The 17,021-nt window shown below is 37.7% G+C and overlaps 1 protein-coding gene across 8 annotated transcripts in view; it reads right to left on the bottom strand.

Moving 5' to 3' along the window:
* ADGRB3 (adhesion G protein-coupled receptor B3) overlaps nt 1–17,021 on the bottom strand; it is a 792,372-nt gene that overhangs the window by 435,040 nt on the left and 340,311 nt on the right. For all 8 annotated transcript variants that reach the window (XM_049895042.1, XM_049895022.1, XM_049895052.1 and 5 more), the window contains 2 exons: nt 9,909–10,073; nt 8,853–9,017 (listed from right to left, as the gene is read on the bottom strand). In XM_049895042.1, coding sequence (XP_049750999.1) covers nt 8,853–9,017; nt 9,909–10,073 — 330 coding nt within the window. The remainder of the gene's footprint in view (nt 1–8,852; nt 9,018–9,908; nt 10,074–17,021) is intronic.

Below are 17,021 nucleotides of genomic sequence, written 5' to 3'. Positions count from 1 at the left end.
TCTTTACTGTAGCAGATCACCAGGTCTCTTCTCCCTTGGAGCAGCTGGTGGGTTCAAACAGCCAACCTTTTGGTTAGCAGCTAAGTGCTTAACTACTGCACCACCAGGGCTCCTTCCCAGAGGCCTTAGAAAATCAATATGTGGGTGCACTTGGGACAAACCCAGCATGAGAGGGCCTGCCTTGGGGAGCTCTGGTCTAAAAAATAAGTTGGGGAGACTGAGTATTTTGCTGTAAAAACTTACATATCTTTCTTACCTCCAAAATCTCAATTATTTATTTATAAAGAAAGAAGCATTGTACCACAAATTATAACTACAAAATATAAATAATATATGTGATAAAAGTGTCATCCAATAAATTCTAAGTAAACTAAAACATTTTGAAAGAGTAAAAGAAGATCTAACACTGAAGTATTAATATCATGGTCATTGCAAAGCTTTTATATTCATATGATTTTATATTAATACAAATGTTTTCATTAGTTCAGTTATAAAAACCAAAAAACCAAACCTGTTGCCATCGAGTCGATTCTGACTCATAGCGACCCTACAGGACACAGTAGAACTGCCCCACAGACTTTCCCAGGAGCGCCTGGTGGATTTGAACTGCCTACCTTTTGGTTACCAGCTATAGCTCTTAACCACTATGCCACCAGAGTTTCCAGTTCAGTTAAGGTGGGTATTGTATGGAATAAAAACATTCAAAATAGCATGTATTTAATGATCTATTATGTTCAAGACATGGTCATAGTTTCAATGCAAAGTAGGCGCTTTGGGAGGCTGAAAATAAATACCCCATCTTCAATGAGCTGGAGTCCTAGCCAGGAGAGACAAGTTACAATATAATAAGGGAAGTACAAAGAAGATTTTATAGGAATTCAAAGAGGAAAGAGAGCTCATAAGATTGTGGGAGAAGGAAGAGTGATTCAGGAAGGAGACAGCATTTAAACGACAGGCTCCCAAGATATTCCAATTTCAGTAGGTGAGGATGGAGGGGGACAGGGACACTACAGGATTCCTGGTGAGCAACAATGATAGCAAGAGCCTAGGGAGAGAACACGTATTCCATATCCACGAACCAGAGATTGGACATATTTGAGTAGAGGGAGATAACCTAGGAAAGCAAAACATGGGGCTACCAGGATCCTAGGGATCCTAGCAATAATTTGACAAGTATTGAGAAGCTCTAGAAGTTTTCTGAGCAAGTGAGTCACGTGAAGAGGTGAGAGTAATCAGACAAACCTGTGTAAAAGAGATTAGAGAAGGTGGTTTTTGCAATGACACGGGTAACAGACAAGGAGGAACTAAACTGCTATTTAATAATCCCAAATATGATAACATTTTATTTTTTCATCCTTAACTCCATGAGGTAAGTATTATTATCTCCATTTTATATATAAACCCATTGCCATGGAGTTGATTCTGACTCATAGCAACCCTACAGGACAGAGTAGAACTGCCCCATAGGGTTTTCAAGGAGCGGCTGGTGGATTAGAACCACTGGCCTTTTGTTTAGCAGCCAAGCTCCTAACCACTGTGCCACAGGGCTCCAATTTATATATAAGGATACCAAGAAAAAAAACAAAACATTGCCATTGTGTCAATTCTGATTCATGGCAGCCTTACTGGACAGAGTAGAATTGCCCCCGTAGGGTTTCCAAGGCTGTAAATCTTTGTGGAAGAAACTGCCACACCTTTCTTCCCTGGAGCAACAGGTGGGTTCAAACCGCCAACCTTTCAGTTAGCCGCCAAGCACGAGGATATTGAGGCTTAGAGAGGTTAAGAAACTTGTCCAAGCTTATTATATATTTAGTTTATGATGAGTCAAAATTCCAACCCAACTTTGTTTAATCCCAGGCTCTTCATGCTGCACTGCCCCTCCTCCATTAGTAGGTGGTGGTAGAGGACACAGAAAGCAGAACCACAGAGGAAGGAGACTTGATGAAGGTGAAGTCCATCATTAGGCAAAGGATTGGTGAGAGCGAGGAGCTACTCCAGAAGACACCAAAGGCTTTGCAGTGGTCAGAGAGGAAAGCTTCCTTGGTCACACAGGGTCTGAGTTGAGGTGACATCAGGAATTTGGGAGGGATTAAGCATGAAGATGTAGATTTGTTGGCACTCCTCACAGATTGATAGTTTTAGATAGAGATGACAGGAATCAAAAAGAAGCATACTAGGGGAAAGTTCTTACGGTCATACACATGTCAGAGAATCAGACGAGATGAACTAAGTGGGGATGAGAAACTTCAAGGACTGACGTTCAGGATTAGTGTCTTGGTAAGCATTGAACCTCAAAAGGAATTTCACTAATTGCAATAATTTTAATTTTCTAGTTAAGTAGACACTATAATTTATGTTTATTTTTACTATAAAAACAATGAGGTATGAATGGAAGAAAGAAAAATTGTCAAAAATTGTTGTTTAAATTTTCTATTTCAGTTAAAATGATCAGCATGTTGTCAAATATTTCTAAATTGGCTAAAGCAGGGTAATATAAGATTATAACAAATTGCTTTTTAAGTTTCTACAGTGGCAGAAGCTGAGACAGCTTTCTCAAAGTCTCGTCTGATGAGCATCTGATAAGATGAATTATAAATTATGATAATAGTTGTCCCCATAGCAACCAAAAAAAACAAACCAAACCCAGTGCCATCGAGTCGATCCCAACTCATAGTGACCCATAGGACTGAGTAAAACTGCCCCAACAGGTTTGAATAATGCACATGTAGTAATATCTGGGATACACATTAATTCTTTTAGACCTCAGTGGATCTTCCTTAATCCTGCCCATAAAATTTAGTTGATTTGTTCCAGAATTGTAGGCTAGAATGGATAATAAAACCCATGATTTTTGGAAGGACTGGATGCTACCTCAGATACTTATTAAGCAAGAGGTTGTCTCTTGCTTAGTCTCTCAAGCTTGAATTTATTTTCCTGCTTTTTAGAATGTATCTGAGGTGATTAAGAAAAAATAGAACATTTGATATGAAAGAAATTATTACTTAGTGCCACCTACTGTCAACGCTGAACTCAGTGGTTGGTTGTAGATGAACAACTAGTGTGAACACTGGAGCGTGACATTATTTCCATACATCCATAAATAATCAGTGAAAACATGCTTTCATGCTTTTATGAGCTGAACACATAATTATAAACTACTTTATAGGATATGGAAACCCTGGCGGTGTAGTGGTTAAGTGATAAAGCTGCTAACCAAAAGGTCGGCAGTTGGAATCCAACAGGTGCTCCTTGGGAACCCTATGCAGCAGTTCTACTCTGTCCTATGGGGACGCTATGAGTCAGAATTGACTCGACAGCAATGTGTTTACAGGATATACACCTGGCATCTGATAACAGAAAATAATAGAAATTCTCCTGGAATAGGAGCTCATTTAAAGTACTGTTTGTGATCAACTAACCTCATGGTTTGGAATGAAAAAGGTAAAGCAGGATTCAAATTGTATGGAATGTTCCAGCATAGAACATTATGATTTTTTTTTTTTTTGCTCTTTAGAAAATAAACGTAAAATTCACAGGACATATTTAACAAAACGATTATGTCTAGCCTTAAAATGGAGTGGTCCACACTATTTAGGAGAAGAATCTGAATTACTAAACTTGTCATTAACAATGACAAAAAATTTCTGTCTGTAGTGGTTCATTCACTATTCCCCTAGCTAGGACTTTAGAGAAAAATAAGTCAATGTGAGATAAGACATCATCCTCCTCCTAACACACCTCCCTCATCCCACCGCCAAATGTTATATACCTGTATATGTACGCACCAGCTAACAGTCTGGAAAGATATGAGGCAGTAAAAATGCGCTCCTGCTTAAGAAGAGTCCTGCTGGGAACGGTGAGTCTACAGAAGATCTCTGTCCTGGCAGTGGACAGTTTTATGTCAAACCTGCTCAAATAACACCCAATTTTTTTTTTCTCTTAAATCTGTCATGAGACATCTTCATTTCCCAAACTCTAGTCATTTCCTACCCTGGGATGGGAATAGGAGTTGAGGAACTGAAAATTGGATAATGGACAAACCATCTTTCTTTGTCTACAACAATTAGTTAAAAGCCCAATTTTTCTTTGACTGACTACTATAAAGAGATCTTATTTTGGTTGAAACATGAGTTCAAACAAACGAACAAACAAACAAAAAAACCCATTGCCATCAAATCAATTTTGACTCTCGGGAGACTTAAAATAGATTAATCTGTATTTTCATTATTAACCTGTTTAGAAACAATCCTTCACCATTTATGAAGAAGCATCAATAAAATAAAATTTTGCAATCTTAAGGCGATATCTCAACTTTTACCAGGGATCTAAGGTGAAGAACCGTTTTCCACTTCTTTGTTAATTTTATCTTCTTATGTGTTTTACTCTAGGCCAACGAAACTCAAAGTGTGGTCCACAGAGCAGCATCATCACCATCCCAGGGGGTTGGTTAGAAATGCAGATTCTCAGGCCCACACTAGACCTGACGAATCAGAAGCTTTGGGGGTATAACTCAGGAATTTGCGATTTAATGAAGTCTCCCAGAGATACTTATGCATGCTAAGGTTTGGGGAGCACTCCTCTAGACAATGAGGAGCAGAGCTCAAAGAAAACAAGCTTTGTAATTCTTTCTTGATACTGAAGCAGAGTTCAAAGAAAATTACTCAGAAACCAAAAGAAAACCCCTTAGTCTCCCGAGAAGACATGAGGCTATTGGAAAGCAGCCTTACGGAGACAAGGAACAGTCACTCCTAGGATGGCATGTCCTTCACATTCACTATACTACAGAGGTGCCAAATTCTAACACAAAATGCATCCCAAGGTGGAAGAAAAGAAGTTCTGGATGACAATCGCCCCTGCTCCCTTCCTTTGCTATGACTATTTTAGAGTTATATATGACTCCAACTGCTACATTTAAGCTACGATTACTGTATACATCTCTGATATGGCTACATCACTTCACAAGTGTTTCTCAGCATATTCAGCCTGCAGCCTTCACTCACCATTTGCAGATAAGGCAACTGTAGCTCCAAGAAGAAAACTTTATGTATAAATTACATTAACATCTACCTTGGAACGGCAGGTTCCCCCTTAGCAGTAAATGACTACAGAGTAATGGCTTTTAGGGTTAAAGCTAGAGGGATAGGGAACCCCTCTCCTGGCAACAGGAGCCCTGGTGGCACAGTGGGTAAGCGTTCAGCTGCTAACCAAAAGGTCAGCAATTCTAAACTACCAGCCACTCCACAGGAGAAAGGTAGTAGACTGTTTCCATAAAGGTTACTGCCTAGGAAATCCTATGGGGCATAGGGTCGCTATGAGTGGGAGGCAGTGGCAACAGGTTTGGTTTTGCCTCTGACAACGGCGCAAGGAGGTTCCCAGGAAGCCTAGAAGTTATCCATCTATAACATCTGCTTTCTGAATGATATGGACCAGAAAATATTTGAAAACAAGCATACTCCCCCTCAACCCATGCACACACACACACACACACACACAGAATAATATAATATGCTCTCACATGATAGTAATGTGACAAAATCAGTGGAGCTATGAACATTCTACGATTTTAACCCTCAAAGCCTGGGGCTGTTCAATGAGATTAAAGTCATTATTTGGTCAACTTGACCAATTTAAAAATTATTTCCTCTGCAGCTACTCTATTTCTTAATTAATAGAATTGTTTTAAAATAATATAATGTTTTTATTCCTCCAATTCTCTTCTCTTGTGAAGACAAAAGCAGTATCTTATTTTTGGTCAATGATGCCATTTTTCGTCCTCTTATTTTACTTTTTTGCCAGTAAAGAAATACCCTAATCTTCATGGGAAAATGTTCTTTATTTCCACTGTTTGTAGACATCAGAGCAGCTTTTGATTAAACCCAGATGATTAATCATTATTTTTTTTAATTATTCAGACAAAGATATCCGTATATTTCTCCCTCCTGACGACAGAGGTCTCTTGGCAAACTTGATTAATTTGTTTTGCATCCAAATTAAATGAGACATGAAAATAAACACTAGCTGTTTCAAGCAACCTGAATAAAAATTAAGAATGAACAATACTCAAAATATACTACAAAAAAACATATACTGTTTCGAAAGAAATATTTGTTGAAGCTTTGTAACTTTAAAAACAGAAAAAAAATGCCTTAGTGATTGTTTTGGTAATTTTCAAGTTTTCTTAATTAACATTGTCAATATGTAAGTTTGGAGCAACACAATGGCTGACATTAGGAATACAATACTCAAAATTAAAAGGTAATACGTATTGACCACAGAGACAATTGAGCAGAGAACTCCAGTATGCAAATCAAGTCCATATGAAAAACTGAGTAATTTACAAATCCTGTTCTTTTGACCAGATAATTTGGGAATAATATGATTGCACATTGAAAAGCTAAAGGGTAAATATAAAAGAAATTCACTTCTATTTTGGTAAAAAATTCTATGTAGAGGCACGTTTTAAATTACCAGTCACATACAATTTTTGGTGGAAAATGCTATTTTTGTTTATGTAACAGCATCAGATTAGTATATATTCAAAAATTATATCTCAGTATGTACAAATATTTTTCTACCCCATATAAGTGCTAATTTACAGATTTTTTAGCTGATGCAAGAACTCATTTTAATTTTGAAAATGTTATTTATATACTTAGAAGTGATTTGTGGTTCTTTTCAAGTCATATTACTGAAAAGAGTAAAATGAAAATGCGAAGGTGAATGCCAGAAAATGTGTATTGTAATATAAATAAATACAATATTGTTTGTTTTATCTCATGATTTTTCAAAGCTTCTATCAGTTTAGCCTGCCTGAAATCATAAAAGTCAGTAAACAAGCCTACCAAATAAGGTATAATATCTTTCTCGCAAAAAGTTTTGCAAAATGTTTTCCAAACACCAGGTGGCAATCTTTGTAAATTTGATTGCTGCAACACCATATTACCTCAGTATATGCAGATGAAAAACAGTTTTCAAAGACCACTTAATCTTGGTACACACATACTGGTTTAGCTAACCTCAGATATTAAAAGGGTTTTACTTAAACATGCCTATGGTTCTAATGAAATTTCTCCCTGGGCAAAATAAATGTTTTTGTTGAATGCTTCTTAATTCTCATGCAGCACAAGAGGAATTTCACAGCACGCAGGTCTGTATATGTATCCTATTCAACAGATCCTGCACCCTGGCTACTTACTATCATTCTGAATTCACGTGGTCCTAAGAATTACAACTAAAAACTGTTTTTTGATATTTTCTAAGCTCTAAGAAAAAAAAAAAAACACTGAAATGTTCTTACTCTTAAACTCCATTTCCTGTTGGTATTCTTGTGTTGAAGTGTGAGAAATCTTTGAATTCTAACTGTGGAAATGGAAAGTTCTGACTCCTGGATGACTCTTAGAGCTGCTTATTTTTTTTCTAAATTGACATAGTCACATTAGAGACAAAAATTCACATATTTCTGAACTGAAAAGGAATTTCAGACATCTCCAGTCACCTCCATTCATTGTATCATTGAGGAACCAGCATCCAGAGAGATTAGCTACTTGCCCACAAAGAGTTACTAGCAGAGACAAGACTTTAAGTTGGTCTTTAAATTCTCTCATTTTAGCACTTTCCTCTATACCCATCTGTGAAATTTTAAAATTTCACGTTTTCTACTGTGTTTATGCCAATTTTGCCTATCTTATTATTCTAAAACCCTGGTGGCATAGTGGTTAAGTGCTATGGCTGCTAACCAAGAGGTCAGCAGTTCGAATCCGCCAGGCGCTCCTTGGAAGCTCTCTGGGGCACTTCTACTCCATCCTATAGAGTCGCTATGAGTCAGAATCGACTCGACTGGAATGGGTTTGGTTTTTTTTGTTTTGGATCATTCTAAAACCCTGATCTTCACATATTTATTAAGTCTTTAATGTGCTAATAATATTTCAGAGAATGTACACAGAATTAGAGTTTCTGGGTAGTGCAAACAGGCACTGGGCTGGGCTGCTAACCGAAAGGTTGAAGGTTTGAGTTCACCCAGAAGTACCTCAGAAGAAAGGCCTGGCAATCTGCTTTAAAAAATCTGCCATTGAAAACCTATGGAGGATAAACTCCATGACAACAAGTACTGGTAAACATGATTAAGAAGATTTTTGGTTGTAAATGATCTTTTAAACTATACGATCCATAATCTAGGCAATTTCTGACCCTTTATTCTTTTCTATGCCTATATGCAAAATCCTCTAATATAGCAATGCTTCCATTCTTTTGTTACTGATTAAGACCTTATACTTTCATTTTAAAATGTATTCCTCATAGGTATTTCCTTTTCATAGTAGAAAATGAGGCAAGAGCAAGTTATTGGAGATGGCCAAGGTCATACATCAAGGTAAGATTAATTAGGATCAGAAATTTAAAGCTTCTGAATTTCAACATCATCTCCTTGTTTTCTCACTTAGCTATGACTTAGTACTCACGTCTTTGTTTGTAGTATATATGATCTAAGGCAACTTGTTTTATGTTCTCAGTAAACAAAAATGTCATAAAGAACAGTGGAAAAAAAATAGTACCCGTCACAAATTTATACCCGTTCAGTCCCCTTGCTGTTTGATATGGCTGTTTGGTATTATCACATCATTCATTCAATGTCATTTTTCCAGTGAACAATTTAAAAATCTACTGCAGAAATATCCTATGACAAGCAAAAAAAAGGATGCCTCAAACAGTAGAAATATGTCAATTATCACTTATCGTTAGTAATCCTACAATTGAAGAAGTACTTCCCTTAACCAATGACAATGTTTTTAATTCTTTTTTTTTTTTTTTTCAGGTCACAAAATATTTGCATAGGGTTAATTTCAGTTGGTTCTCACCAGGGCATCGCTGCTCACTGCATCTTCTCACTTCCTCGCCTGTTCCTTCACACTGCTGCCCTGTTATCGCCACACCCTGGCAAGTCCTTATTCGCCTTTCCCAGCCACCATCACAGGACTTGGAACATCCACTCCAGTGGCCCCACTGATTCCACTGACCATTGGCTGAAAGAAACGTTAGAGTCAAGAGCAGCAGTCTACCACACACTGCTTTAGAAATTTTAAAATCTGAGGACAGCACTGTCCCTTCAATTTTTAATAAGCTACCACCATAAACAGACTTTCTAACATCCATCTGTCAGTTTGTTGTATGGGGGTGTCTTTCACATTGCTGTGATGCTGGAAGCTATGCCACTAGTACTTCATGTATCAGCAGGGTCATCCACAGTGGACAGGTTTCAGCAGAGCTACCAAACTAGGACAGATGAGGAAGAAAGCCATGGCAATCTACTTCTGAAAATTACCCAGTGAATACTCCATGGCTCACAACAGAATACTGTACAATATAGTTCAGAAAGATGAACCCCCTAGGTTGGAAGGCACTCAAAATACAAAGTGGCTACAACAATAGACTAGAGTATACCAATAACTGTGAAGATGGCAGAGGACTGGGCAACATTTCGTTCTTTTGTACATGGGGGTTTCATGAGTTGGAGCCGACTTGACAGCAGCTAACAACAACATAAATAGACTTTATTCAAATATCTGACTTACCATTCAAATATAAAGCATTGTGATTAACAGGAATTTATATGCTTGTCAGACTGTTCCATGGACACTGGGCCTTAATTGTAAAAACTGAAAGTTTACTGCTAAATTTCATCAACTTTATGAGCATTTAATCTCATAGCCTCCTTTTGTCTCATAACAAAATCCTTTTGTTTAAGGATTTTGTTATTTTATTAACGTGCCTCACAGTACAGTGAGTTCTGGTATAATTGGCTTCATTTACTAGAAATAAGTAGGTATTATTTGATTATTCCATGACACTCTGGCATGATTCTGTCATGTTTTATAAATAGCAGGCACACTTTATATGCAATGATCAGGCCTTACCTGTACACTCAGGGTTATAGCACTCTCTGCTTTCTGCCCATGGCCCTCTGCATTCAGAGCCTCCGTGAGCAGCTGCAGTGCACTGCCTGCTTCTCTGTTGGGTCCCATTTGAGCACGTCACTGAGCACTGGCTCCAGGAACTCCACTCTTGCCACTGTCCATCAACTACCAAAGCAAGAAGAGAGACAGTGTTAGGAGAGTAAGGAGATCTTCCCATAGCTAGGGCTGTACAGAAAGTACATAAGTACCTGGTAAAACTAACCCTGATGATGAGCTGGAATCAGTGGACTGTGAGTGATTACAACAGAAGGTCACATTGGCATTAAACTTTTTTTTTTATTACCCCCCACCCCTGCCCCCACAAAGTAATACTACTTAATTTTCTCTTCTCTACTTCCTTTTATGCAATATCTCTTTTGACTCATTTTTTCCTTCAAAAATATTTATTGATCACTTAAAACTGCAAGGCCTTATGTGCACAGAATTTTTATGGATTGAATTGTGTCCCCCCAGAATATGTGTTGTAAACCCTAACCTCTATGCCTGTGGTCATAATCCCATTTGGGAATGAGTTGTCTTTGTTACAGTAACGAGACAGGATTAGTGTAGGGAGTGTCTTAAAATCAATCTCTTTTGGGATGTAAAACAGATAAAACAAGCAAGTGAAAGAAGCAGAGATGGGAAGGGAGATGGCAAGCTACATGGAGATCACCAAGGAGCAGAAGCTCAAAGAGACAAGTGCCTTCTTCCAGAGAGGACAAAGAGAGAAAGCCTTCCCCTAGAGCAGGTGCCCTGAATTCGGACTTCTAGCCTCCTAAACTGTGAGAAAATAAGTTTTTATTTGTTAAAGCCAGCCACTTGTGGTATTTCTGTTATAGCCACACTAGATAACAAGACAAGAACAGTGAACAAAATAAATACCTGTCGATAACTCATAGAAATCAGATTCTAGGGAAGGCGTCTCTATACTTAATTAATTCATGCTAAATAAACTAATTACAAACCAGTGCTATGAAGGAGCATTTCAAGACAATGCGATGAGAGGTTAAAGGATCTTGGAAGTCTTTCTTCACAAAGTAAGGTTTCAAGTAAGCTGTAAAGGACAATGAGGAAATATCCAGGATAAAGGTATGTTTCAAGAAGAGGGATGTACAAAGGTTCTTGGAGAAAGGAACCCGGTTAGTCCCAAGAGCTGGATGAAGGTCATTTTGAATGGAATCTAGAGAGCCTTGTGGAGAACTGTACCAGAGATTGATCAAAAAGGCTGAGATCAGATTTTTCAGGCCTTTTGCTTTTGTCAGTTGTCTTAAGGATTTGGGCTATGATCATCAAATCATTAAGAAGCCATTGAAGGATTTAAATGGAGGATGATATGATCAGATATAGCATAGGGCGTTGTTATTGTTTTTCCTTATTGAGTCCTTATACATAACAGACTGAAATGTAACCCCGTCCTGTGCTATCTTCATGATCCTTCATACGTTTGAGTCCATTCTTGTACAAGGTAGAGAAGGGATTACCAGAGAGGATGGGGAGAATCTGAGTAGGGTGATGAGGCAGTGCTGATGGAGAGTCCTGGAGAGATTAGAGATACTAGTGAGGACCTCCAGATGAACTGGCCACAGGAGTTGAAGCAGAGAAAAGATTGAGATGACTCTTAGATTTCTGGTGACAGGAATTTAATATAAATTGTGGAACTTGTCTTTGAGATATTCAAGTTGGGATCTCTTCAATCATTTTAAAGATTAAGATGCGCCTGACACAAGCCATGGTGTTTTCAATCACCTCATGTGCATGGGAAAGCTGGGCAATGAAAAAGGAAGAGAGAAGAAGAATTAATATCTTTGAATTATGGTGTTGGCAAAGAGTATTGAATATGCCATGGACTACCAGAAGAATGAAGACATCTGCCTTTGAAGAAATACAGCCAGAATGCTCCTTAGAAGCAAGGATGGCAAGACTTCATCTCATGTGCTTTCGATACGTTATCAGGAGGCATCAGTCCCCGGAGAAGGACATCATGCTTAGTATAGTAGACAGTGATTGACACAATGGCTGCAGCAATGGGCTCAAATGTCACAATTATTGTGAGGATGGTAGAGGACTGGACAGTATTTCTTTCTGTTGTACATAGGGTTACTCTATGAGTCGGAATCCACTCAACAGCACCTAACAACAACTAGCTATCAGACACTCCAATAGGTGCTATGAGAGATACAGAAATAAAAAATATCTTTTCTACTCTCAAAAGCCTTATAATTTAATAAAAGAATTGCATTATGCATGTAAATAAATAAATAAAAGGCTAAAGACAATAACATTTTAACATGACTATTATGAACTGTGTCCCCCCCAAAATATGTGTTGGAATCCTAACTCCTATATTTGTGGATGTAATCCTGATTGGGAACAGAATTTTCCTTCTAATATCAATGGAGCCATGTCAGTGTAAGGTGTGTCTTAAACCTAATCACTTCTGAGTTTTAAAAAGAGCAGATTAGATACAGAAGAGAGTACATACAGGTGGTAGACAGATACTATTTGATGACAAGGAGACAGATGAATCTACAAGCCAAGGAATTCCACGGATTTCTGGATACTGTAAGCTGAAATAGACAAGCCAGGACCTTCACCTAAACCAACACTCCGAATTTGGACTTCTGGCCTCCTAAAGCCACCCACTTGTGGTATTTGTGTTACAGCAGCACTAGGAAACTAAGACAATGACACGAAGTGTTTAGACTTTCAAAAGACAGGTCACAATCTACTTGGAAAGTAATTATGTTAGATTTAACCCAACCCAGTGCTCATCGCGACCTATAGGACAGAGTAGAGCTGCCCCATAGAGTTTCCAAGGAGCACCTGGCAGATTCGAACTGCTGACCCTTTGGTTAGCAGCTGTAGCATTTAACCACTACGCCACCAGGATTTCCATGTTAGATTTAGCATGGTGAAATTTGGATAATTTAGAGAATGGAGACAGCATTGACAAAGCCACAAAATACAAGTGACCAAAGGAATAAAAAAAATATAATTTTTTTTCTTTTTTTACTAAACAGATGTTATAAATACACTAGTATATGGCTATCTACTTTTTCCAGTATCATTTTCTGACTCTTAGTCAATTTCATTACAGGTGAAAGATAATTCACCCTAAATCCAAATTCTAACATAAACTAACATTGCTATGAAAAGTCATCCAAACAAATGAGAAAGCCAGGCAGAATGTAAGTACTTTCAACTAATTTCAGACCTTGCATGTAGCTATTAAAAAGAGGGTCATTTAACAGCTTTCTAGCTGTACTTAATAAACCCCTTGTAAGATAATGAAAAATCACAAAATGCCAGTTAAATCAGCCCATTTATATAATTTCAGCATCTCACTTTATTAAAAGTATCTGATACCATCATATTGGCTATGTAGTCTATTTGCAAGACAAAAAGAGAAAATTTTAATGACTCAAAAGAACATTATAAATGATCCATTTCCGCTCTATTTTGGCTTTAAAGATGAGTGCATTTTTCATTTCAGAATTTTGCTTTTCAAAGATAACACTTATTGAGTTTGCATTATGAATCCTCACTGTCCTAAACATTCTGAGAAGGGCTTAAAAAGATGAGATCCTTGCCCTGCACCTTACAATCTATTTGGCAAGATGATGTACAGACACACAACTTAATGAGAATAGTCAGAAACAATAACAGACATAAATTAAGTGACCTCAACCTAATCTAAGCACTGAGCGACTTGAAGAAAGGAATATGTGATGTCCTTAAAGATTCTGGTTTGAGGTAAATTTTCAATTTGTTTTTTATTAATGGAATAGTTACACAGTCGTTGGCAAAGGAGAGAAGTCTTTCCAGCTAAGAAGATGTGGAGTCAGGAATGAGCAAGTCAAATGTGGAAATCAAAGATTAATTTGGCGTGGGGCTCCATTATCGATATGGAAGAAGAGACCAGGCTGAAAAGAGATTCCAACCCAAAAAACCAAACCCAGTGCTGATTTCAACTCATATTCAACTCTGTAGGACAGAGTAGAACTGCCTCATACGGTTTCCAAGGAGCAGATGGTGGATTCGAACTTGCCAACCTATTTTCTTTTGGTTAGCAGCCAAGCTCTTAACCACTGCACCACCAGCGTTCCAGAAGGACAATGAAAATATCTGCTTGTGAGGTGTTTTACTGATCAGATGTTTCCTGGAAGAAGACTTTGCACCACTATTAGTAAATTAGAAAAAAAAATTAAATTCATATTTAAATATGTAATATTTAGTTGTTCAGTCCTTTCTGCCAATGTATACATTCTATTTTGGCCAAAATTCAAGACTGAGCTAATAGTGAATATCAGAGAGACCTCTGAAGGTTCAACGCTACCCTAAACATCACCAAAGCATGCAGTTTAGATGGGAACAGTTTTATTTACAAAGTCAGTTACAGAAAAGAAATAACAATGAAATTGAAGATGTATCAAGTGATTTTTGCTGCTGTTGTTTTATTTTGCTCTGAGAACTGGAAGTTCCTTTTATTGATCATTAGCTCCACCATTATAAAAGAACTGGCCTGACAAAGAAACTAATTGGATATAAAAACGAAAGAGGAAAAACACAATATTTCTTCAGCATGTCAAGTTCAAGTTATGGAGGAAATGGAAAACTGAGAAGCCAGAAATGAAAGGGATATACTAATTTAATTTAAACAGTTAGATAAAAGACAGACATTACATATATATGAAAGAATTTTTTAAGTGTTAAATGTGAGATACTGTTTTATTTTTACATTTTATTTTCAGTTTGATATTCTAGAAATAAAGAAAAAAAATCATTGATTCTTATGTCCTTTTTAGGCACATCAGCTCCAAGTCCTCAGGAAATGGTTATATCATTTACTGAATGGGAAAGGATGGAGGAGGAGAAGGATTTCTGGAGGTGCAAGTTAAGAGTTCTATTTTGGACATGTTAAGCATAACAGCCTACCAGATATCCAAGTAGATATGTGCATTATATTTAAGAAATAAATGGAGAGATATTTAAAAAGAAAAACCTATATCCTGTTATATTCCTAATATTTCTTTTTTATAACCACCCATCTAGGGACTGCTTTTTCTGTTTATCTGATCCTCAAGTAGGGATCCAAGCAGGTACAAAGTTGCTTCTCCTTCAGGCCTACATCCAGGTTTGGCTTTTCACATGGTTTAGTGGTGAGACAATAGACAACCAATGTCTTTCACCAATGCCCACCCGTCCCATCTGCACAGCTGATCCCCAATGTTTATAAGAGATAACTTCCAGAGTCATTGAAAACTCACACATTTGAAAATACTTCAAACCTTTGTTCTAAAACTATGTTCCTACGATAAGCTGACTTAGATCTTGGCACTGTATCAGAAAATGATTCCCTGATAAGTTGGGAAATTTAAACACTCCACAACCCCTCCTGGAGTCTCATAATTTACTCATAAATAAAGAGTTTTAGAGAATCTATGCTGTGACTGGCATTTTTCTACTACATCCTGGAAAAACCAGGGTGATAAAGACCGAATAGGGTCTGCTGCCATGGAACATACAGTCTGGGAGCTGTGGTGGAGAGGATACACAAGCTAAAAAGTTAAAAAGAATAAACAAAAGAGTTTCAGCTACAGGGGTAATGAAGACAAACTGATAAAAGAGGGAATGTGATAGGGAGTGCTGGGCAAGACCTCTCGGAAGAGATGATATTAGAACTGAATTCTGAACCACTAAAAGGAGCCAGCCACGTGAAGATCTACGGATAGCTTTACCACAAAAGGAAAGTCTTGAAGTCAAGCAAGCTTCCTTGCTAAGGAATAGATGCAAGGCTGTGGCTTGCGAGGATCATGAACAAGGGGAAGTGGCAGGAGAGGGGGCAAAAGCCAGTCACCCTCCCATAGACGCACAGGGACCAAAATTTTAGGCCCAGAGTCTGAAACCTCTTGCTCTAGATAACAGAAATATTTGGGTCAGCTGTGTTCCTGGGGCCCTACTCTTGTGTGATTCTTTCCCACTTCCTACTATATGCTGTGTGACTAAGTAAGATGCAAGCCAAGAGAGGATGTTAAAGAATGTACTTAATAAGTCACTTGCTTATTTATGAAATAATTCATATTTTAAAAATTAATTTTCCTGCTGTACAGAGAATAGAGTGGCAAGAATGAGTACTGGTAGATGTCAGGGATTACACCCTAGTCCAGACAGAGATGATGGTGGCTTGGACTATGGTGGCGTCAGTGGAGACAGAAGCGAATGAATCTGTAATATATCTGGACACGGAGCTGATAAGCCAGAGGTGAGGTAAGAGAAAATTGGAAATCAAGCTTGACTTCTAGATTTTTGGCTTGACAAAAAGTGAATAGTGGAGCTACTTATTGAACAAGGGTATACTGGGCTTCAAACAGGTTGGAGGCATAGAGCTCTGAAATAAAAATGTATTTTTCGAACAAGTTAAATTTGAGGTGCCATTTTAGACAGTACAGGGAAGTCTTGCATTAAATCAACTTTATTTAAAACTGTGCCTCTCAAATTTATTTGAAATGTAAACCTTCCCCGTTACACACTGCACTAGGGTAATAATTTCTTCTATAATATGCAGCCAGGTTAAGAATCAGCACTTTCTCAGACCTTTTTTTGACTTCACCTCATTTCTATCATGAGCATTGCCAGTTGGATTTCCTTTCTTTTTTTTTTTTTTTCTTTCTTTCTTTATCTTCAGTATTAGGTTTTAATTAAAAAACTCCAAATGCCTGTTACTTTATGAACCATTTATAAAGGTGACTAAGGACAGAGAACATTAATACTATATTGTGAAGCTGGGAATACGCTGAGAGTTCAGCCTATGTTACCATAATGTAAGGTGCTTCCTTATACACCAGTGTCGCTACAGGGACAAAGTTTCATTTCAGCAGTGTAACAAATTACCAGATTTTCAGACTCCAAAGAATTTAAAACTGCAAATGCGAAACTGCTAGATTCCTGGAATTTACTTTGCTCTGTGAACTCTTCCTACCATACATACGGAGTTTGCCTGGATTGAAAACGTGTCTCCCCTGACCAGTGGCCAATTAAAAGCTAGGACACATTTTAAAGAAAGTATTGTTTCAG

Source organism: Elephas maximus, chromosome 1 (assembly GCF_024166365.1).
Source record: "Elephas maximus indicus isolate mEleMax1 chromosome 1, mEleMax1 primary haplotype, whole genome shotgun sequence".
In the NCBI taxonomy this organism is placed as follows: Eukaryota; Metazoa; Chordata; class Mammalia; order Proboscidea; family Elephantidae; genus Elephas; species Elephas maximus.
Note: the sequence above shows the minus strand (reverse complement) of the source record. Positions and strands in the feature narration are given on the sequence as shown.